A 24719-nucleotide genomic window follows, 5' to 3' on the forward strand; every position below is an offset into this window, starting at 1 on the left:
GGACAATCTATACTGTTCCGTTGATCCACTCTGTGTGTTTTCATGCCATACTGCTTTGATTTCGGTCGCTTTTTAGTATAGAGATCAGGGAGTGTGACACCTCCAGCTGTTTTCTTCTCCTTAAGCCAGCTTTAGCTACTTAAAATCTTTGTGGTTCCATACAAATTTTAGGGGTATTTGTTCTAGTTTTATGAAAAATACTATTGGCATTTTCAGAGGCTCTGCACTGACTGTGTAGACTGTTTTGAGGAAGTATGGACATTTTAACAATATTAACTCTTCCACTCCATGAGCAAAGTATACCTTTCCATTTATTTGTGTCTTTCTTCATCAACGTCTTCTAGTTTTCAAAGCAACAGGTCCTTCACCTCCTTGACTGAATTTATTCCTACATATTCTTTTCTTTCTGATGCAATTGTAAACGGGATTGTTGCCTTAATGTAGCTTTTGGACAGTTTGTTATGTGTGTATAGAAATGCAACAAGTTTATGCATATTAATTTTGCGTCCTGAAACTTTACTGAACTCATTTATTACTTCCAAGAGCTTTTTGGTGGAGTCTTAAGGGTTTTCTATACATAGTATTATGTCATCTGCAAACAGTGGCAGTTCCACTTCTTTTCCCATCTGAATATCTTTTATTTCTTTTTTTCTTGTCAGATTTTTCTAAGACTTCCAATACTATGTTGAATAAAAGTGGTCAGAGTGGGCATCCCTGTCTTGTTCCTCATCTTCGAGGAAAATTTTTCACCTTTTCACCATTGAGTATGATGTGAGCTGTAGGTTTGTTATATATGGCTTTTATCATATTGAGGTATTTCCCTCTGTACCCATTTTTTAGAGTGTCTTAATCACAAATGGATATTGAATTTTATTGAATGCTTTTTCTGCATCTATTGGAATGAACATATACTTTCCCCTTCTTTTTGTCAGTGTGATATATCACATTCATTGATCTGCAGATGCTGAATCATCCTTGCATCCCTGCATCATGCTGTATGGTCCTTTTACTGTATTATTAAATTTACATTGCTCATATTTGGTTGAAGATTTTTGTATCTATGTTCATCAGGCATACTGACCTGTTATTTTCTGTTTTTGTGATATCTTTCCCTGGTTTTGAGGTCAGGGGAATGCTAGTCACACAGAGTGAGTTATGAAGTGTTCCTTCCTCTTCAGTTTTTTGGAATAGTTGGAGAAAGATAGGGATTAACTCTTTAAATATTTGGTAGAATTCACTTGTGAAGCCATCTGGTCCTGAAAGTTTTGTTTGTTGGGAATCATTTAATTACTGATTTAATTTCATAAATAACAATCAGTATATTTAAATTTTCTATTTCTTCTTGATTCAGTATTGGAAGATTGTATATTTATAAGAATTTATCCCTTTATTCTAGGTGGTCCTACTTGTTGGCATATAATTGTCTGTAGTAGTCTCTAATTATCCTTTTATTTCTGTGGTATCAACTGGAAATTCTCCTCTTTCATTTCTGATTTTATTTATTTGGCCCCTCTCTCTTTATTCTTGATGAATCTGGTTAAGGTTTACCAATTTCGTTTATTTCCTCAAAGAACTAGCTCTTAGTTTGATTGATCTTTTCTATTGTTTTGCTTTTAGTTTCTACTTCATTTGTTTCTGATCTGATTTTTATTATTTCCTTCCTTCTATTAGCTCTGGACTTTATCCTTTGTCTAGCTCCTTTAGGTGTTATATTTGGATTGTTTGAAAATGTTCTTGTTTCTTGAGGTGGGTCTGTATCCCTATGAACTTCCCTCTTAGAGCTGCTTTTGTTGTGGTCCATAGCTTTTGTACTGTTGTGTTTCCATTTTTATTTGTTTCAAGGTAGTTTTAAATTTCTTCATTCACCCACTGGTTGTTTAGTAGCATGTTGTTTAGCCTCCTTATGTTTGTGTTTTTTAGTTTTCTTGTGGTTGATCTTGAGTTTCGTACCATTGTGGTCAGAAAAGATACTTGATGTAATTTCAGTCTTAAATTTATTGAGGTGTGTTTTGTGGTCTAACATATCATCTCTCTTGGAAAATGTTCCATGTACACTTGAGAAGAATGTATACTCTGTTTTTGGATGGAATGCTTTGTATTCATCTATTAAGTCCATCTGATCTGAGGTATTTTTTAAGGTCAGTGTTTCCTTATTGGCTTTCTGTCTGGATAATCTCTCCATTGAGGTAAGTGAGGTAATCTCTCCATGTGGGTCTTCTACTATTACTGTAATACTGTGTTTCTCCCTTTATGTCTGTTAATGCTTGCTTTATGTATTTAGGTGCCTCTATGTTGGGTGCACAATTATTTATAAGTGTTATATTCTCTTGTATTGCCCCCTCCATTATTAGGTAATGCCCTTCTTTGTCTCTTGTTACTGTCTTTGTTTCAAAGTCTATTTTGTCTGATATAATTATTGCTACACCAACTTTCTGTTCCTTTTCTTTTGCATGAAATATCTTTTCCCATTTTCCCATTTTCAGTCTGTGTTTATGTTTAGATCTGAAGTGAGTCCCCTGTAGGCAGCATATAAATGAGTCTTGTTTTGTTTTGTTTTTTTATCCATTCAGCTACCATGTATCTTTTGAGTAGAACATTTAGTCCATTTACATTTAAAGTAATTACTGACAAATATGTATTTATTGCCATTTTGTTGATTGTTTTCTGGTTGTTTTTGTAGCTCTTCTCTCTTCCTGTCTTCTCTTGCTCTCTTCCCTTGTGATTTGGTGACTTTCCTTACTGTTATGTTTGCATTCCTTTCTCTTTATTTTTTGTGTCTATTGTAGATATTTGGATCGTGGTGATCATGAGGTCCATATATAACATCCTATGTATATGGCACTCTATTTTAAGTTGCTGGTTGGTTAAGTTCAAGTGCATTCTAAAAATACAGTATCTCCTCCTCCTATTTATGTTTTTGACATAATATTATACATCTTGATATTTTGTGTATCCTTGATTAATAATTGTAGGTCTGGATAATTTTATTACTTTTATCTTTTTGCCTTCATACTTGCTATATAGGTGGCCCATCTACTACTTTACTATATGTTTACTTTTACCAGTGAAATTTTTTCTTTCATAATTTTCTTACTTCTATTTATGAATTTTCTTTTCCATTTAAAGAAATCCCTTTAACACTTCTTCTAAGGCTGGTTTGGTGTTTAACAAACACCTTTAGCTTTTTCTTGTCTGGGAAACTCCTTATTTCTTCTTCAATACTGAGTAATAATCATACTGGATAGAGTATTCTTGATTATAAATTTTTTTCCTTTCAGCACTTTGAATATATTGTGCTGTTCCCTTTTGGTCTGTACAATTTCTGCTGAAAAATCAGCCATGGTCTTATGGGGTTTCCCTTGTATGTAACTAGTTGTTTTCCCATTGATGATTTTAAGATTCTCTCTTTAATTGTTTACACTTTGATTACAAAGTGTCTTGAAATGTGTCTCTTTGGGTTCATCCCCTTTGGGACTCCCTGTGATTTCTGGACCTGGATGCCTGTTTCCTTTGTCAGATAGGGAAGTTTTCAGCCATGATTTCTTCAAATAGGTTTTATGTCTGTTTCTTTCTCTTTTCCTTCTAAGATCCCATAATATGAATGTTAGTATACTTTGTGTTGTCTTGGAGGTCCCTTAAACTATTCTTGTATTTCAAATTCCTTTTTCTTTTTCCCATTCTTATTGAGTGATTTGCACTACCCTATCATCCAGGCCATTAATCCATCCCTCTGCATCATCTAATCTGTGACTGAGTCCCTTTGGTATATTTTTCATTTCAAGTATTGCATTCTTCAGCTCTAATTAATTCTTTTTTGGTATATTCTCTCTTTTTTGAAGTTCTGACAGTGTGCAATCATCCATTCTTCTCCTAAGGGGAGCATCTGTATGACTATTACTTTGAACTCTTTATCTGGTGGATTGCTTATGTCCACTTAATTTAGTTCTTTTTCTGAAATTTTGTCTTATTCTTTCATTTGGATCATATTCTTCTATCTCCTCATTATGCTCAATTCTCTGTTTATTTCTATCTCTTAGATCAGGTATGTTTCCCCATCTTGAAAGAGTGGGCTTATGCAGAATGTATCATATAGGGCCCAATGCAAACTTCCCTAGTCACCTGAGCTAGGTGCCCTGGGGGTGTCTCTAGTATGCACCGTCTACACTCTTCTGTTGTGGCTGGGTGACAACTCACTGTTGTGCAGGGCTGGCCCTCGGCCTAGCTGTCTGTAAAGCCTGGCACGAGTGCTGCAGTTGTGCTGGTGGGTGGGATTATTGTCCTTTTGGCTGTGAAGTCCTGCTGAGGGGTAGGGCTGTACAGGGCTCTCAGTGGGACAGGTCCCCTCTCATAGCAGTCTAGAGGGAGGATTCCAAAGTGATGCCTACCAGAACCAGGATTGGCAAAGCAGGATGAAAGAGGAAACTTGGCTGCAGCCAGTGTCTCAGTCCCCAGGGAGAGGCTTAGATGTCTCCTGTCTCACTGTCTTAGATGACCCAAGACGAATAAGTGGGTCTCCTTCACCTGTGGTCTATGTGCTTTTCAATCTCATGTTTTTCCACTGGTTTCTGGGTTGAGTGAGTCTGCATGCAAACACTTTAAGAGCAGTTTCACCTTCTCTACAGTTCTGTGGCTTTCCTGAATGAATTTCCTGTTGGGCTTCAAAGCCCGGTGTTCTGGGGGTGGATCTAAGCATTAGGGTTCCTGATGTGGAACTCAAATCTCTTGCTCCTCAGCGATACTTTCTATAGTGCTGAGATCCTTCTCATTGGAGTGGAATGCTGCACCCAGGGAGTGGTTTCTTCCTTCGTGAGACTGCATCTCTGCCACCTGTACCTGTGTTAATGCCTTGTGAAGGCTCTGCTCATGCAGTTTCCAGGCTCCCTTCAGAGGGGACAGTTCCACATGCAGTTGTAGATTTGTTGTGTCTGTAGGAGGAGGTGAGCTCAGGATCTTCCTACGCCACCATCTTGCCTGTCCCCTATCCAGGAATTTCTGGTTATGATATTTACAGGAGATGATGTTCAACCATATGGGTTGAATTGCACACTCACACTAAAATCCACTGCAATGCCAGAAATAGAGAAATCAGGGTATGCTAAAAGAAGGTAAGCAGGGGTGCTTTGTTTGAATATCCCTTCATGAACTAGTCAATATCTAAGCTTTTGATATTTTGTTTAATTTTTAGCAGATGTTGTTCAATTTTTCCTCAGTATTAGCCAGCCTGTGTTAGGCACAAAAAGAATCTACATTTCTCAGAACCCAACTAAACCAAGGGAAAAGCAGTTACACAGTGGAGACTCAAGAATAAGTGTAACCAGGGACTTGAACATCCTGACAGTTTCAGTATATTTCCTGTCTCTGTCTCTTTTTGCATGTTGACTTCATTCTTTCATCTTTTCCCTACACGGAAGAATTGAACATGGCCGTAGGCAGGTTTCTAGCATGAGAAGACAAAGCCCTATTGGCCCACAGTCCACAGGTCCCAGGGAAGTAATTGATTGGTTTAGCTGCATTTAGGGATCCATTTCTGGACCAATCACTTGTGGCCATGGCAGGCTGGGAACTGTGATTGGTTCCATGTGGGTTAAGAATGCATTTCAAGGACTGGAGATCACTGGCATGAATAAACGATGAAGAAGAAGATAGTCCATTTCTACGGGAGCAGGAGACGGAGGTGGGCAGACTCAGTGATAGAAATCCTCAATACCATAAATGTTTGGGGGATACTCCATATACTTTGAAATTATTCTCCATTCTCTATAAATAATGACCAAGACAGATTTACTTTAATTGCCTATTTCCTTGTCTAAGAAAGTCTAGTTCTAAGTTGTCAATAATATGCTACTTGGTATAAGAATATCTAGTAGTATGGGCTGGGGGAGAGAATTCTTGGACGTACTATTGTTCAGAGATGAGCAATCTGGCTCACTACATAACAGTTGTTCATTCATGGTCTTTTAAATATTGAAATTACCCTACACTAGTTTCTTAAATTATCACATGAAGCCTCAAAGTAAACAACTAAAATAAAGGTGCCATGGACTAGTTTTTGAAGTGTGTGTGCTCTGTGTGTGTGTGTGTCTCTCTGTGTGTGTGTCTGTGTGTCTGATTTTCTTCAAATGAAATGAACACTTAATGGCTTGGTATGCCATAGGCAAAAAATGGACCAAATGACTTCTATACTCAGGATAATCTGCTGAGGAGACACTGAGTTTACAGAAGTAAATTCTGAAGCCTTATTGATGTTTTCTCTCTCATTAAGCAGAGTTTTCGAACATAAGAGCCTTTTATGCTACCTTTCGGCAAATCCATAACTGCATAGCATTTTTAGCTGACAGACTGACTCTACTATAAACGTTGAAGATGTTGAAAAACAAGATGCCACATATTTCATATACCTGCTTAAGCACAAACAGGGATTTTTGAGCTTTGTGGAATCTCCTTTTGGTTTCCCTTCCAGTAGAAGTCCTTTCCATGTGTCCAAGCCCTGACACACTTCTTTCCATAGTGAGAAAGGATGAATGCCAGGCTCTACCAATTACCCAGCCTCACAACCATCTCCCACAGCGCCCTACCCTCAGAGACACACATGTCCTGTGGTTACCACAGGAATAAGTAGGATCCTATTATTTAAAATTTTGATATTTTGTTCTTCATGGATTTTTGCATTAATTATGCTTTAAAAATATTTCACTAAAATGGTATTCATCTTGCTTGCTGCATTTGTGGCCCCTGCTTTTAAACTTTTTACCTTATGTGAGTGCCTCATCCTTGTCCCAGCTCTCAGATTTATACAGACTTGAATTAAGGCTCCAGTGTAGTGCCTTAACTTGTATCTACCATGCTCAGTCTTGATTTCCCCACCTTTAGAACAAAAATGATAACTGAAATATACTTATAGGGCGGTTTTAAGGATTAAATGAGATGTACAGGTAAAGCATTGAGTATGTTTGAAACAGAGTCAGCGCTCAATGAATACTACTAGCACTACTACTGCCAATAATAACACAAATGACAGCAACGGCAATCATAGTAGATAACATTCAGGTTCACAGTCATCAACAGTAAGACATAATCCCAAGTCTAGAGAAATCCGGTCTGCTGGGAGACTCAGAAATGTAAAAAAAAAAAAAAAGACTTTGTCTGGTGGGTACAAAGTCACTGAGGCAAGAAAGGGCCTGCTGGACTACTCAGAGGGAGACAGTCGCTGTAGCTAAAATGGGGGGTTCTGGTGGGAAAGGTGTGGGAAGTGAGCCTAACAAGAAAGGATATAGTCTGTGGATTAAGAGCCTGGAATATCATTCTGAAGAGGTTATACTTTGTTCTGGGATTCAGTAGAGGATTCTACCGAAGGATTTCAATGGTCTGTTTGTGAGACGTTCATGCATGAGGTTGAGAATGGCAACGGTGTGGAGAAGAGACTGGAGAGGTCAGGAGCAGAGCCAGGGATGCCCACTAGGAGACTATCATGAGATCTGGGCATTGAGGATAAGGGCCTGAATCAAAGCACCAGCTGAGGTGCCGAAAAGCAGTCGAGAGATCTGACCCACATTCTGGAGGCAGACTCAATGAGCTGGGCAGCTAAGTGTGGGGTGTCATGGGGAGGAAGGAGGAACTGAGAACACCTAGGAGGTCCCATCTATAGTAACTGACAGAGAACACGTGGAGAGGAGCCATTGTAGGTATGCGTAAACAAGGAGCAGAAGAAGAAGAAAAGGAACATGATTTTGAACACACTTAACTTGGAATGCAGGGGGATTCCATGAGGAAATGTTCTCAATGGACATTTGGAAACAAGGCAGGGCCTCAGGAGAAAGGGGAGGTTGGGGCCTGAATACTGACTGGAGCATAGAAATCATGTGCCATCTGGGAGAGTTGCCCTGACAAAGGAGGGAGGAGGGTTCAATCAAGTGATTGACCTCCTCTTCCTGCCTCTCTGTTTCTCACTTTCATCTTTCCATGGATCTTAATAATCAGTGTGCCTCCTGTCCCGATTTGGGGACTTTGGCCTGGTCCCCCAGCAAATGTCCCCCCAGCGTCTTTACCCTGGCTATTTGGTCTGCCATTTGGAGACGTCCATCCAGCTCTCGTCTGATCTGGGCTGCTTGCTCGTCTGGATTGTCCAGCTGCACAGAAGCACAAACATGGAGACTTTCAGTTGTAGATCACAAAAGCCAACACACTTATGACTGTGCATTTTACACGCCCCGATCTCTGCCCCCATAGACACATTTCACGATCAGTTAAGAATCTTGTACCAGACACATCCAATTGGAGTGAAATCTTAAACCCTTGCAGGCAGAGCATCAGGTGGGAGACAATTACCAGGAAAGACACGTGAATGAGTTTGCACGAGAATCACTTTTGAACTGCTGGGCAGCAGATACAGCACTGATAGAGCACCTCTGTTTTGGTCCAATGAAGAAAGTGTTTACACGACAGACATACAAAGGATACAGTAAAGTAACTATTAGAAATGGGGGGAGCTGACAAAGTGTTTGTCCATAGTGCCTCCATAGCAAACGTCCCACATCCTACCCCAGCCCAGACCACGGGAGATTAATCCATCATTGCGTCCCCTCTTTTGAGCCCTGAGACTATCTTAGCCAGTACTGCAGATGGCCACTACCACTGAGTTGGGATTGATGTCCAAATTGAAATCTATGCTAGTCTTTCCTGGAGTTAGAGCTCTTAGGACATAAGGTTCAGCATAACTAAGCAGAAATAAACTTGGACAACTCCCTTACTTCTCTGGTTTTCCCACCTTTAGGATGAAGGGGTTGGTTCCCTAATCACCATCCTTATCACATCTTTCTATGAATCTATGAAAGAGGTTGGCAAACATTTCTGTAAAGGGCTGTATAGTTAATACTTTAGGCTTTGAGAGTCATCAGATCTCTGTTGCAATGACTCAGTTCTTTCCAATCAAATGTGCAAACAGACATAGCCAATACATAAATGAATGGGCATTCCTGTGTTCCAATAAAACTTTATGTGCATCCACAGGTAGTGGGCCATAGTTGCTGATCTTTGTTTTATGAATTACGTTTCTGTCATTCAAGAAACATCTTCTTTCATTGATATACACGTGCGTGCGTGCACACACACACACACACATACACACACACACAGAGGAATATTACTCAGCCATAAAAAAGGAAACCTTGCCATTAGCAACTAGGTAGAAATGGAGATGTAGTATGCTAACCAAAATAGGTCGGTTAGAGAAAGACAAATACCATGTGATTTCAGTCATATGTGGAATTTAAGAAACAAAACAAATGAGCAGGGAAAAAAGTAAAAAGAGAGAGGCAAACCAGGAAACAGACCCTTAACTGTAGAGAACAAAGTGATGGTTATCAGAGGGGAGATGGTTGGGGGCATGGATAACAAAACATTAAGCTTCTATTTCCAAGTGAACCTACAATTATCCTTCAAACTGTAATTGAGTCTATTTTGTCCAGTAATTTATGATTAATTTTATTCACAGAAAAGTTTAATAAAGAGTGAACAGTGGGCATTCAATTAGGATGGGCTGTATTCCTCTTTATAGTACATATTAACACAACAAGAAGTGGCTTAAAAGGTATCTGAAATTTATAAGTCCCTTTTCTTTATTTAAAAACATTTTTTCAATGTTTGTTTATTTTTGAGAGAGAGAGAGAGAGAGAAAGGGACAGAGCACATACAGGGAGGGGCAGAGCGATGGGGAGACACAGAATCTGAAGCAGCCTCTAGGCTCTGGACTGTCAGCACAGAGCCTGATGCTGGGCTTGAACTCATGAACTGTGAGATCGTGACCTGAGCTGAAGTCAGATGCTTAACTGACTGAGCCACCCAGTTGCCCCTAAGTCCCTTTCCTTTAAAAGCCATTGTTATTTAGACATTTTAAAAATAAAAACCCAGATCTATGCTTTAAAAAAAAGAATCTCATCTATGGTACAAAATGGCATAGAAAATAAGTTATTTTTAATATGATGTAAACAAGAACACCAAAAAAATTATGGTCATACTTTTTAAGCATTGTGCATAGTCTTTTTTGGTTGTTTTATAAAACACATAAAAATCCATCTAGTTTTATGCTGTCCATTTTTATCACCTTGTTCAATTCAGCAGTTGCCTTGCCTTCTTTCCACAATTTTGAGGAGCAGGACTATGTCCCAGATCATAAAGACTGAATCACAACTTTTGGCCATCTATTCTAAAAGTGTTCTGCTCAACAACAATCTTACTAAATATTCCAGAAGAAAGGGTTCCCGAAGGACTGCGGAAGAAGGGTCATTTGAGTTTGGGAAATGCTATGTCAAAGTGTGCAAAATCTCTGAGAAGTTATGCAGTAGGGAAATCTGCTAGACTTTGACCAACTTAAATAGTTTCAAATTTACACTGAAATGTTTGTTTTTTGCGTAGTACAATACCCAGAGAGTGAACTGGAAATCCTGTCCCACATACATATGAAGAGAACCACCCGAAAGCAACTACAGTGCTGTCCAAGGGTCCACCCATTACAGCTTTCCACCAGGTGCTCATGGGAAACAGAATCTCCTCCACGTTGCTTTTAAGCTTCAAGGAGCTGCTTTTATTCTATTCCCTTGGAAACCCAACACTTGTGCAGCTCCAGGTGCCAACCCACTGGGAATGCTCAGAAATGTCTTGTTCAAAATACAGAGGCAAATGAAACATCTGACTTCTTCACTGAGAAGTAGCAAAATGATTTGGTTAGGACACAAAGTTGGGGATTCTGTCAGAAGATACAGTGTTCACAGAAGTTAAAAATGAAAAAGAGAAAACACAGTCCAATAGAACCATTCCTATCACTAAATTTTGCAGACAGAGGCATCTGGCCTCATCAAATGTTAACTAGAGACAGCAGGGAAGGTCTAGTGGACAGCAGGCTAGGTCTACTCTATGCTTCATTCATTAATTCATGGGTTCTCCCACTTACTCATGCATTTATCAGACTTTGATGGAACGTCTTGCTATGGCAACATTGGAATACAGAAAGGAACAAGGCAGACATAATTGGGTGTCTCCACGGAGCTTAAATCTAGCAAGGACAGATAAGGTTATTTGAACATTTTGGTCACAAAAGAGAGAGGAGACTAGCATTTACTGATGCCTAAGTCAAGCCGAGGTATTCTATGATGTATATTTCAGTCTTTTCTAAAGGGTCTCAAAAAATAGATACTAATGTGCATTCTTCTAGGAAAAGGAGTGTGGGGTCAGGAAGTGCTGACTTTGAATCATATAATACACGATTAAGCCTCTGAGCAATTCTAGAGGTACCTGAGCGGCTCAGTTGGGTAAGCATCCAACTCTTCAGTTTGGCTCAGGTAGTGATCTCACTATTCATGAGTTCCATCCCCGTGTAGGGCTCTGCACTGACCGTGCTTGGGATTCTCTCTCTGCCCCTCTCCCAGTCATTCTCTCTCAAAATAAAAATACAAGAACGTGAGCAATTCTAGAATAAATAACACCTGTTGAACTGCATGCAATTTTGTCTTTCACTCAATTATTTCACTGAAAAATATTCCAGACTGCCGTTTGTAAAACAACTTTATGAGGTGGGTACCATTATTACCCCCAGGTTACAGATGAATCTCAGTAAGGTTCAGGACCTTGCTGAAGTTCACACGATTGGTAAAGGGGGTATGACCCATTAGAAGCAGAGTCCGTCTTGCCCCAAACTGAAGCTCTTTTGCTCGGCATTACGTTGGTTTCCTTCCTAAGTGCCTTGTTTGGTTTCCTAATTGGCTCTGACAATTAACTAACTTAGCAGCCTCATTTTGTTCCTTGCATACATGGGGCAGTTTAACACACTGGGCTACCACGGGGCCGGGGGGGGGGGGGGGGGGGGGCAGAGAAATGTCTACCCTCCTTCCCCTGTCATGACTGGCTGATTTCTTCCAGGGAGGCTGTAGCCATGCCAGCGCCCTCTTGAAGAAGTGAGAGCAATGGGTGTGTCCTTATCCTGGCTCTGCCCCTCAGTAGCTGTGTGACCCAAAGCAAGTGACTCTACCTCTTTGTGCTTCAGGCCTCTTCATCTGAATAATCAGTGTAATAAATCCACCTAAGCTTGCCATAAGGATTCACTGAGACAGTGGATATAAAGTGCTCAGCCCAGTGCTTGGCACACAGTTTCCTGAACAAATCCTCCGGAAATGGTGGCTGCTGTTTGTGTTATTAAAGAAGCCTGTGGAGGCTGTATTTCTGACATGGGCCACAGTGGGGCGTCAAAGACTCAGACAAGAATGTACCAGATGGGAAAGTGTCCCTCTGTGGTGTGGATTATAAGGATGTGCTCTGATAGTCTGTACAGGAGAAAGGAAGGGTTCAGGGACTTCCATCTCTTGACAAATTTCCCCAACTTCCCAGGGTCACCAACATTCTCATGGGTCAAGTCCCGTTGCTTTGTGAGATGTTAATTAGGAGGAGTGACTGGAAGGCAGACACTGCAGCCTGAAAGCTAATGATCCCAAGGGCTGGGTGGGGGATGAAAACGGAAATGCAGCCAAAGTTCCCTTAAACAGCCTGATCCGCAATGGAGGAGCTCGACAGCCCCACTGTATGAAATCCAAAAATATAAAAAGAAATCAAGTAATTACCTTTTCAAGTGTCCAAAAGAAAAAGCCAGAGAGTGAGCTTCCATAGAAACAGGGTTCTGTTTACCGCGCTGGCCTTTTCCGCCAGGAGAAGGAAAGATGAGCTGGTGAACTCAGCCAAGGGCAAGCCTTTCCGCTGGCAGCTCATTAGGGTTAAAATATGTACATGTGCATGAAGGCTCTTTACCTAATTAGACAAATAATCTTCCTACTAGCAGAGGTCAAGCAGAGGCAACGTGGTGGGTGTCGTGATTTGCCTGCCAAGCAAGGGACTATTTCCCTGAACTTTTGTCTTCAAGTGATGGGGAGCTGAGCTCAGCACTGTTGAAGGTGAAGAGCTCACAGGTTATCACCCAAGCCATCAGGTCAAGCCCATCCCCAGCCTGGGCTTCTCTCTGGCTCATGCTGAGCCCCTTGAGTAAATGCAGAGACAAGAACTCAGACCCGCGGGCAGAAGACTCAGTCCTGAGGACAGGGCAGAGGGGAGCCTGTGCCCAGCTGTCCCACACCCTGGTTCCATGACCTTGTGAGGCCGCTCAAACTCTGAGCCTCAGTTTCCTCAACTGCTAAGTGGGGATCTGTTTTATCTTGCCAGGCTACTCCAAGGACGGAATGGGACAACACGCGGCATGTTTCACGGAAGTCAGGCAGACCTGGGTCCAAATCCCGGCTGTGTAATTTCCTTCCTCCAAGGGATTGAACAAGTGACTGCACCTAAGTCTCAGTTTGGATTCAACGAGATGGTACGTGTGCCAAACACCTAGCATGGTGCAGGCACACAGTAGGTCCCATAGTTTTAGCAGAGTTTCTAGAATTGTCCCGATTCTAGGGAGGGCACGCATCAGATGTCAACCCCCTCCTTGCCTTTGGTGATTCATGACAGAAACCAGACACGGGAGCCCTTGGAGTGAACAAGAGAAGCCTGTGTTCTAGAAGGTGTTCAATTTGCCCTTAGCCTGGGGGACCTTGGGCTGATGTCATGACCTCTCTGAGCACAGTCAGTTCACCTGAGAAAGGACAAACCCTCACTCTTAGGTCGCAGGGGTCTCTTTAGAGTCTAGATGAGTGCTTGTCACAGCTATATTCTGGGGACACCAGCCCTGCCGAGAGGGGTGTGGCCAGTTAGAGTTGATGCCCTCTCCCCCCTTCCTGGAAAGCTGCAAGACACACCAGTGAGGAGATGACCTCATGCGGCCCTACGTTTCCCAATCTTATCTGACCCTGTGTGAGATGTGTTTGAATGTCCAATAGCACATTTCGGGATGTGCTCTCCCATGCAATTCTCCTGGGTGCCTCATTTTGCTCATGACCGTGGACACATCCAGCTGTTCTGGAGGGAGGAGACAGGGAGGAAGCAACCTCACGGTGCACATGGATCTCTATGTCAGTTACGAGGAACCCACCTGGGAACACTGACCTCTAGGACGATGGAGACATGGTCACTGGATGGAGGCTTGTAGCCTCCTGATTAGCTCGAGACCCTGATAGATCGGCCTTGACAGTGTGCCTGGAAGACATCCACAGACATCTAACCTTTCCCTAGGGTTGCCTGAGTTCTTAGGGCTCACACATTTACGAGGATACCGGGGCACGCCCAATTCCAGAATCTTCCGGACTCATCATTATTATGGCTGCCAGGCAGGCTCCAGTCAAGCAAAAAGAAGACATGACTCAAACATGCAGAAAATTTAAATGAAAACAGGCAGATTACTTCATGAATTATTTGAATAATTCCTCTACTTTCTGGAAAAATCTGTGGTATTCCACCTTGGCATGAATGGATCAACGTCAGCCTCAGGACTACAGTGACAATGATCCAGAAGTGCGGCTGCGAGGAGCATTAGAGATGATGAAATAAGTTCAGGGGAGGTGTAGGCCCTGCTGGGCTCCGAGGCCCATTGGACACCACTTCCCCACTTGGCACATGCCCCTGGGCTTGGCGCTGAGGCCTCTGGAAGAGGTGGTTTCCTCGGCTACCAGGGGCTTGCACGTGGTATCTCCCATACCCGGAAGATTCTCCCTTGTCTCCTCCTTGACTCATAGCCTTTTCTTCCTCTTCATCCTTCAGCTTTGCAGCAAACTCTTCTCTGGCCCCTCCAGACTTGGTGAGTTTCTCTCGCCAACCTCTCCTAGGGTTAAGCCCCTCTCCGTTTATTAGCATGTTTCATACTTGGAATTTCACCTGCAGTCATGTGATGACTGGATGCTTACCTACTACACTGTTAAGTTCCTTGAAGGCAGGGACGCATATGATCCGGCTCACCTTGGAGGTCCGAGCACCTCGCACGGGGCTGAACACACAGTGGGCTCTGATAATCGCCGGACCAAAGACCTTAATGAACTGTGACCCAACGAGGGAAAGCGACCTGCCCTTCGTCGCAACATCATCGGCGAGGGCACCGGGACCAGGTTCCCAAGTTGCTAACCTCTAGCGTGCTTGCTACTTAGTGACTGTGTCCTGGAGAGTGCCGCTCTCTGCAGAAATGGGTAAAGGCTGAACTCTGCTAGCCTGTCACCCATCACATTCCTAATAAAGCATCCTTAATTCCGGGCTCCGGGGGCTTGAGGCGGGGGCACCTGTCCACGGCGGCAGGCGGTGCGAGCCACCTGCTGACCTGGCTTCCCTCGATCTGTTTCCCTGGTTTCCTCTCCTCTTCTGGCCCCTGGGCTCCCAGGGATTAGAGTCTGAGCTGGAAGCTGCCAAGAGCTGCTGCAGAGGAGGGCGGAGGCAGCTCCCTGTTAAGTACTGCTGTCAGCTGGCACGGCCCTCCTTTTCTCCGCAGCCCCGTGTTTTTTTATCCTCCATCACAGACAGACTGCTCCCGCAAATGCCACCCTCCTGGCACACCGCAGTCTGGAAAGTTACAGCCAGGAGAGGTCCCCTCCAGGGGACTGGGGTCCCCAGGCTCTTCTCTCAAGAAGGTGCTGAGGTCTGGACTGTGGCTACATCACTGCACTCAACGCCTGCCTGCCGCCTCCAAACTCCTTTTCTGCTGACCTGTCTGCCCTTCGTTAGCCATCAATAGGGCTGGAGAATATGGTCAGTTTGTGCTCCATCTCTACTGTCCAGGTTCAAATCGTGACTTTTCCACCTGGAGGCTAGTGGCGCTGAGGACCCTATGAGATCTCTCTGAGCCTTAACTTTTGTTTTCAACTCCCTGAACTCTAAGATGGGAACAAGGATGATAATACGTCCCTCATGGGTTGATGAGAGGTTGAATGAAATGATCTGCATATGACCTATAGCAGAGTGCCTGGCACACAGTCACTTCCAGAAAAATCTCAGCAGATCATTAAAAAAAAAAAAAAAGGGTGAAGGGTAGGGAGCGCCTGGGTGACTCAATGGGTTAACTGTCTGACTCTTGATTTCAGCTCAGGGCATGACCTCACGGTTTGTGGGTTCGAGTCCTATGTCAGGCTCTCTGCTGACAGCATGGAGCCTGCTTGGGATTCTCTCTCTCCCTCTCTCTGTCCCTCTCCGACTCACACACTTGCTCCTTCTCTCTCTCAAAAATAAATAAACATTGAAAAAAAAAATCTCAGCAGCTACTAGTGCTGCTACAGCCTGCATATCTCCTCCTTACACCAATTCTGACTCTATGAACACAAACGGCAGGACAGGTTTCCCCTGCTTTGAGGAAAGAAACCAAGTTTCAAAAGATTAAGGAGTTTGCCAGTAGTTTCAGAGATAATTGGCCCTTTACAGAGCAGATAGGCCTTAGAAAATAGAGCGTGGGTTTTAGAATCAGAAAACCTGAAGATCAAACCCAACCTCTTTCACAGACTCACTCTGTGACCAGGCCAGGGCACTCAACCTCTCTGAGCATCTGTACCCCCAGCTTTAAAGTGAAGACCGCTCAGAGGACTATTGAAATGATGATCATAAGAGACATGTTCCCACTGCAGGGGTTTGGCACATTGCAGGTTTATTATTCTATTTTTACTCCTGGGGGCGGATCTCACACAGTCGGCAGGCTTGCCTCTGATATGTCTTTACTAGGGACCTGTTCCAGGGTTATTTCTAGAGAAAACGTGAAATTTGGTGTCCTGTGCACACTCCATGACATTCTGTTTTTATAAGAATCACCCTGGGAGATACTACCTCATTTGGTGAAGGGTTAAAAGAAGATCATTAGTGCCTTTGTTTAGCATGCCTTATTTCCCCTCTAAGAGAAGACCTTGAGTACGGTCAAAGTTCCCATGGGAGGGGTGTACTTCTCCTTGATTGCAAATGCAGGGTCCAGCTCCCAGAGCTGGCCAGCCAGTAAGGACATCCTCTGCATTTGAGTCACCAGTTTTATGTCTTTGCTGGCTTCTGGCAATGCAGTAAATATAACACAAGAGCTCCAAATGCAGTAATTCTCTGAACAAGCGGCAAATAAATACATAAAAATACCCCAAACAGAAAACCAATCTATTCCTTTACGATCTTGCGGTGTTCAACGAGTCTTTTCCCGTAATCACCAAGGCCTGGAATGACCTCCACTCTCCTTTCTATTTCAAATCGGACATGTCATTCAGTTTCTGGGTTTCAGACCCTCCTCCTTCAGGGAGGCCTTTCTTGATTACTTTCACCATGGATGACCTTGGCTCTATAGGTACCACCAACCAGTCGAGTACCTAAACCGTCTGTGTGACATATGTCTCAGATTTCCCTTCCTCACCAGAGGAGCTGGAGGCCACAGAGGTCAGGGACGCAGGAACTCGAAAGAGCCAGATCTGGGCTCAAATCTTTGCTCTGCCACTTATAGCCTCTGTGACACTGGACGACACGTGGAACTCTCTCGGTCTGCGGCCTCTTCTGCAAAGTGAGAGTCCTAATGGGTCCAACAGCAGAGGCTTGCAATAAGAATGAAAAACAGTACTCGTAAAGCACTTAGCATGATCCCTCGGATAGGATGCAGGTCTGCAAGTTCAAGGCTATAATTTAGTACTCTTGAGGCTGGAGGCTGGTTTTTATCCAGCCAGAGGGACACAGCTGTGTTTCTTTGGATCATCCTCATAATCTTCACAGCTGGGATCAGGAGATGGTCCATTTCACCTACACCATCCTGAGGGCACAGGGAGCTGAAGCCATTCAAGAAGAGCAGGCACGTTCTTCCTGGGTGGGCGCGAGGCAGCTGAAACCCAGGGTATTTTGGGAAGCAGGCGATGCTTGGAGCGAGGTCGGTTTTTCCCCTCGTAATTGTGCAGTCCCCTTCTAAACAAGTCTGGTGTCTGCCTATTCTGTTAACCTACGTCCCAAGGCCAGGTTACCACTGTCCCTGTCCTGGACCACTGACCTGTTGACCTGAATCCTCTGTGACACGGCAGTTCTCAATCCTCCCTGCACAGGGGAATCCCCTGGGGGAGAAGAAAGGAAATTTTGATATCCAGGGTGCCACCGGACCAGCTAAATCAGACCTTTGGGTTGGGCCCGGGCATCAGTTATTTTTTTTTTCTTAAATCTCCATGTGATTCCAAAGTATAACGAGAATTGAGAACTTCTGCCAAGAACCAATGATTCTGAAACTATAGTGCTCCTGAGAATCAGCCAGAGAACCTATTGAAACACAGAGTTATAGGGGGACAGCTGGGTGGCTCAGTCGGTTTAGCGTAAGACTCTTAGTTTCCGCTCAAGTCATTATCTCCCGGTTGGTGATCAAGCTTTGCATCGGGCTCTGTGCTGACTGTGCAGGGCCTGCTTGGGATTCCCCCCATCACCACCACCTCCCCAACTCGTGTGCATGCTCTCTCTTTCTGTCTCAAAATGAATAAAAACTTTTACAAAATGAGACTTGTTGGGGCACCTGGGTGGCTTAGTTGATTAAGTGTCCACTTCAGATCAGGTCATGATCTCACAGTTGGTGGGTTTGCGCCCCTTGTTGGGCTCTGTGCTGACAGCTCGGAGCCTGGAACCTCCTTCAGAATCTGTGTCTCTGTCTCTCTCTACCCCTCCCCTGCTTGCACTCTGTCTCTCTCTTAAAATAAATGAACATTAAAAGAATAAAAAATAAAAAATGAGACTTGCTGTCATAAAAACAAAAACAAAACCACAGAGTTGTGGGGCTTATCCCCAGAAGATTTTGATTCAGGAGGTGTGGGGCAATGCCTGAGAATGTGCGTCGGTGATGCCGATGATGCAACCCCCACTTAGAAAGCAAAGACTGAATCCACGCATCCTACCTGCATCCTGCTCTTGATTAAGACCTGACAGTAATGCCCACTCTTCCTTGGCAATGGGAGTCTAAAGTCCTTCCCGAAGCCTAAGGAGCTACTGCCCTCTGGCTCCCGCACAACTCTCCAGCCTTATCTGCCAACACTGGTCTTGCCCTCAAGGCTGGAGTCTTTCTCTGCTGCTTCTTTGAGGTTCTCGAACATGACACATTCTTTCATGGCCCCAGGCTGCTGCACATCCTCTCCCTTCGCTGCTGTATTTGTGTGGCTAACACTCACTTAACCCAGGTTTCAATATCCATGTTGTTTCCTTAGGAGCCTTTTTGTCTCTAGGCAAAGTCACTTCCTCTCGGATCCCACAGCCTGTGGAACCTCCTCTCTTTTATGGCTTCTATCACATTTGCATTACTTGCTCCATGCTGTGTTCTCTGCAAGACTATAAATGCCTCCAGGGCAGGGACCTCATCTGTGTTATTCCCTATAAGATTTGCAGTGACTGATGTTTGGTAGGTGAGCAAGGAATGTTTGCAGAACCAAATCTGAAAAAGAGTTAATAACATCTACTGAGCAAGGTTGTGTTTTTTAAGTTAATGAATTTTTAAATTTACATCCAAGTTGGTTAGCATATAATGCAACAATGATTTGAGAAGTAGATTCCTTAATGCCCCTCACCCATTTAGCCCATCCCCCCTCCCACAAACCCTTCAGCAACCCTCTGTTTGATCTCTATATTTAAGAGTCTATTATGCTTTGTCCCCCTCCCTGTTTTTATATTATTTTGGGGCAAGGTTGTTTTGATGAGTTTCTAAGAAAAGTTTGTCCAGGCACATAGTGTCGTTTCTGACCCTTAATGGGTACTCACATCATGACCCAAACAAATCCGAGTGTAAATGGTTTAGACTTATTAAATTCTTGTTGAATGTGTAACTGAAATTAAGTATTTAAGAGTACAAGGGGCGGGGAATAATGGACTAAAGTGTGGTGAATAACAGAGGTCTGAACCAATGAAACTGTGGGAGCCTCAGTTCCCCCATCTAGGAAACTGGGGAATATTAATATTCAGCTCGCCATTTAAGCCATTTTTATTCTAAACTTGCTTTGTACCAGATATTGTGGTTTGAGCAGTGACTGCAGGACAGGCATAGACCTTGCCCTCTATGAGCTTACAGTCCAGAGCAGACCTAACAGATACTGAATCCTGAGTACGTCCTATGGCCTGACAGCATATCAAGCGTGTCTTTCGTTGTCTTATTTAATCGTGAGATAAGTATTACTATTACAATCATCACCACTTTAGAGATGAGGAAACCGAGGCTCAGAGGGATTAAAGTAACATCTCTGAAAAGGGGTAGAGCTGGGATATGGATTCAGTTCTGTCTGAACCTAGAGTGTAAGTTTTTAAACGGTTCACCATTGTAACATTCCGGAGGTATAACTTTCAAAACAGAAGGGTTATTTTTCAAAATTGGTAAAGTATCACACTATTGTAAATTATTATTTTTATTGTTATCAGCTCTGAATTCAGTTTTTACTAATGTCCAAGCTTCTGCTGAGGCAGCTGGTATGATGGAAAATGGTCACTTTTTCAAAATGAGCCACAGGAGATTTGACATAAATAGTATAGGAAATAAAATGCCCTTTGTGCTGTTAACTAATTTTGATATCACACTGGTGAGTCATGGTGGAAAGCAATTTATAACTGGCAAAGATAATGAGCTCAACAGGAAATCCAGAAAACATCCAATGATGTCTAAAGTGCCTACACACACTAATAAAATGGAATGTTTTTGCTAAAAATGCCCACTCTTAATTTTAAGAGGAAGCAAATTTCATTTTCAAATATTGACAAGGCAGTATAAAAGTTACTCACAAGGACAAAACAAAATCGAGTTTTCCGGCTTCGGTAATTATGGTTTTAGGGAGTGTGTATGTTTATGCAGGTGAGCGTACGTGTGTGTGTGTGTGTGTGTGTGTGTGTGTGTGTGTGTGTGTATAATAGAGATCTTGAGCAGCAGAAAACATTCAGAGCTATAAGTCATAAAGCAGCTCATATCAATTAAAATTGAGGCAAAGTAGTATAATTTCTAGGGTACATGAGAACTGTCACATACAGCTGTTTCCCTGGAGTGGCATGTCACAAATACAAGCTGTACTTAATTTCTAGTCCCAGGCTGATCATTCACAAGTACCTGGTAGGAAGTGGGTCTATTCATAAGTCTACCCACATATATCATTACCTCATTTTCCCTGCCCTGAAGAGTGTGTCTACCTGGGTGATACCATTGTTTAAAGCCAAAAATATTTTTTTTTTAATTTTTTATTTATTTCTAGGAGAGAGAGAGAGAGACAGCGTGAGCAGGGGAGGGTCAGAGAGAGAGGGAGTCACAGACTGAAACAGGCTCCAGGCTCCGAGCTGGCAGTCAGCACAGAGCCTGACGCGGGGCTCNGAGCAGGGGAGGGTCAGAGAGAGAGGGAGACACAGACAGAAACAGGCTCCAGGCTCCGAGCTGGCAGTCAGCACAGAGCCTGACGCGGGGCTCGCACCCACAAACCGCGAGATCATGACCTAAGCGAAAGTCGGACACTTAACCGACTAAGCCACCCAGGCGCCCCTAAAGCCAAAAATATTTATAAAAGGTGTGTTTTACCTTGATGAAGACCTGTCAAAGCAACAGTTACTTCCTGGTATCAAATTCATAATCGAGCAGATATATTTTCCTATTAGTTATTTTAAAAGTATCAGTAGGCAAGAGGAGGGAGCAGTATTAAAAAAGAGTGAGGTGGGGCGCCTTGGTGGCTTAGTCCGTTAAGCGTCCGACTTTCGTTTAGGTCATGATCTCGCGGTTCGTGGGTTCGAGCCCCGCGTCGGGCTCTGTGCTGACTGCAAGCTCAGAGCCTGAAGCCTGTTTCAGTCTGTGTCTGCCTCTCTCTCTGACCCTCCCCTGCTCATGCTGTCTCTCTCTCTCCTAGAAATAAATAAAAATATTTAAAAAAATAAAAATAAAAAAATAAAAAAGAGTGAGGTCCCCTGGGCCGCTGGGGTGGATCAGTTGGTTGAGTGTCTGACTTCATCTTAGGTCATTATCTCATGATTCGTGAGTTCAAGCCCCACACTGGGCTCTCTGCTGTCAGGGCAGGGCCTGCTTGGGATCCTGTGTCCCCCTCCCCCTCCCCCACTTGCACTCTTTCAAATATAAACAAACATTAAAAGAAAAGTGAGATCCCCAATTTTCCAACAGATAGCAGAAAAGAAATGATTTAAAAACAGCAAATTACATGTCAGCATTTACTAAATGCTTTCTGCTTGCAATATTATCATGGGCTACAGATGAGCAAAGGCATTGGAATATCTGTGCTAATATACTGACAATTCGTAATTTATTTGTGGGAGTATACAGATGCCTGCTCTTGTCATATTCAATAAGTTGGAAATGGATGGGGGGATTTAGAAGTTGAAGGAGTTTTGTTTTTGATGAAAGTGGGGTCAGGAATCCCATGTTAATCACAAGCAAAGATAATCATGTGTTATACTGAAAAAGTAAATTCAAAAAGAGGAACAAATTCATCCAGAGAGCCTAATTTATTCCTATTATTATATATGATATATATAATAAAAATAATATAAATTACATGTACAATATATTATATAATTTATATATAATTCTATATTATATACTAACATGTATTATACATCATATATATATAGTATATATGTCCTTACATTAATTGTTAAGAGAAGCAAGAAAATGTGATTAATAACTATTAATTATTTTTATTATATTATTATATATGTTATATGTCATATGTCCTTATCTTAATTGTAATAGAAGCAAGAAAATGTAAGGGAACACAGAATATTTTGTTAGCATTACTGTCTCTGCCGCAGAAAACTACTTTGGATTCTGGTTAAAAAAGAGTAAATCTTATAACAGAAAATCTATTTTGAGTATGTGGAAATTGCTCTATAGTTTACCTGACCCATGTGGACACTTCTACATCAATCCAAATTAACACAAGTGAACATGGTGTTACATAATTAAATTTTCATTGTTAAAAGCAAATATGGCTGCGGCTGAGAGGAAGGAATTAAAAAAAAAAAAGAAGTACTCTCCTCTGAGAGAAAAACTGCAAATAAAGACTATTTTAAGCAGTATAAATTAAAAAGAATACTGACAGAAATAACCAATCTGGCACTAGAGAAGTTCAAATCATGATGGCCCTAGGCTCTCACAATCTAATTTATTTCAGACATGCTGCCAATTGTCCAGGCTAAGAAACACTTTGAGTGGAGGACCACCATCAAGACAGATGATTTCTCGTTCCTTGAAATTTTATTTGCAATTCAGACACAAGACTGATCCTCTGTGAAACTGTTTTAAAGATTATATAGTTCATTCACTGATGTTGCCCTTTCATATGTGCAAAAGCACTTGAGTGGAGTTTTCTTAGAAAAGGAAATGCTTTATAGGGACTTTAGAGAAACAAAAACTTTGTCGCAGGTGTAGTAAATTTCACCCCATTTCATCAGTTACTATAAAATCTCAAAGGGAACAAAAATTTAACCAGGAGTCTCAACTAACCACCTTAAAAAAAATAAAAACTTACTTTCACAAGTAAATTCACAACAGGATTGTGTTAAAAAAATTTTTAATGTTTATTTTTGAGAGTGAGAGAGACAGGGCACGAGTGTGGGTGGGGCAGAGATAGAGAGAGGGAGGGAGAGAGAGAAAGAGGGAGACACAGAATCCGAAGCAGGCTCCAGGCTCTGAGTGGTCAGCACAGAGCCCAGTGCGAGGCTTGAACTTACAAACTGCAAGATTATGACCTGAGACAAAGTCGGACATTCAACCGACTGAGCCATCCAGGCGCCCCAGGGACTGCATTTTTAAAAAGCAATACCAAATATATGTATCAGGTCAATACCCTGCTCTTTCTGTTAGCATTCCTAGACGCAGAATTGATTTGTAAAATGATGCCTTTCAACAAGACGTTTGTTGTATTCTGAAGCAAGAGAGTAGAAAAACACATTTTTGAGAAATGGTTTTAACATGAAGTAAAACCCAAGTGATTTTTAGGTTAATAGCTCAGCTAGTGCCTGACATAAAATGGGTATTCAAAATATATTTATTGAGCGATAGCCCATAAATATTTTATCTTCCTTTCAACAGGGAACTCTCAATATAAGCTGGTCTATGTGGTTTTTTTAATTAAAAAATTATCCTCTATGTTTTTTTTTTATCCTAATCATGGTCATCATGAAGAACTCTATTGATTAAGAGATGATGAGATCAGCTACTTATTCATTACATTTGATAAAAAATAAGGGAATGATCTAAAAGTATAGAGTTTGGCGTAAATGAGATACCTAGATAGTTATGAATATCCTTTAAATAGCTGAAAGGACTATATTGAGATTATTATTGGTGTTAATGATAGTGTTTTACCCCTTTTAAGTCCTGCAGGCAAAATGCAGCAAAATGCATTTCAGCAAAATGCATACTCCTGTAATTTCTCATTGCAAACTTCTGCCATAGAGATATCAAATCATGATGCCACGAGGTCCCTGCTGGTTTCAGACGGTGCTTAATGGAGTCTGCCTCTACAGTTTGACATGTGCAGTTGAGTTGGAAATGGCTGATTAAAAAACTTGGAGTCAACATATGCAGCCAACCTGCATGGAACAAGATAACGCCCCGGGTGACAGCCTGTGGCTTTGATGTAGGACGGTTGGAGCGGATCCTACACTCCTGATAGGAAGTCAGACTGTTGCACCCAGCGAGGAAAAAATTCTGAAAAATTCATAAGCTTCCCTATCATTCATAATTAATCTCTAAGTCAACAAGCACTGGCAATTCATACTGGCCAGCGCTGGGGAACAGCCAAGGATTGGAGCTATATACTTCCTCCTCCTGCACACCGCTCTGAAAGGCATCATTTCAGGGCAACCTTTACTTTCTTATC

At 42.4% G+C, this 24719-nt stretch overlaps 1 protein-coding gene across 1 annotated transcript in view; it reads right to left on the bottom strand.

Annotated features, from left to right (window-relative positions):
- LOC120248776 (calcium-dependent secretion activator 1) overlaps positions 1–12750 on the bottom strand; it is a 268332-nt gene extending 255582 nt beyond the window's left edge. Inside the window, exons 1-2 of the mRNA XM_039257246.1 lie at positions 12670–12750; positions 8046–8126 (exon numbers count right to left, since the gene is read on the bottom strand). Of these exons, the coding sequence (XP_039113177.1) occupies positions 8046–8126; positions 12670–12750 (162 nt within the window). The remainder of the gene's footprint in view (positions 1–8045; positions 8127–12669) is intronic.
- Positions 12751–24719: the final 11969 nt, after the last annotated feature.

Source organism: Hyaena hyaena, unplaced genomic scaffold, assembly GCF_003009895.1.
Source record: "Hyaena hyaena isolate Hyena2069 unplaced genomic scaffold, ASM300989v1 scaffold_608, whole genome shotgun sequence".
NCBI classification, from domain to species: Eukaryota; Metazoa; Chordata; class Mammalia; order Carnivora; family Hyaenidae; genus Hyaena; species Hyaena hyaena.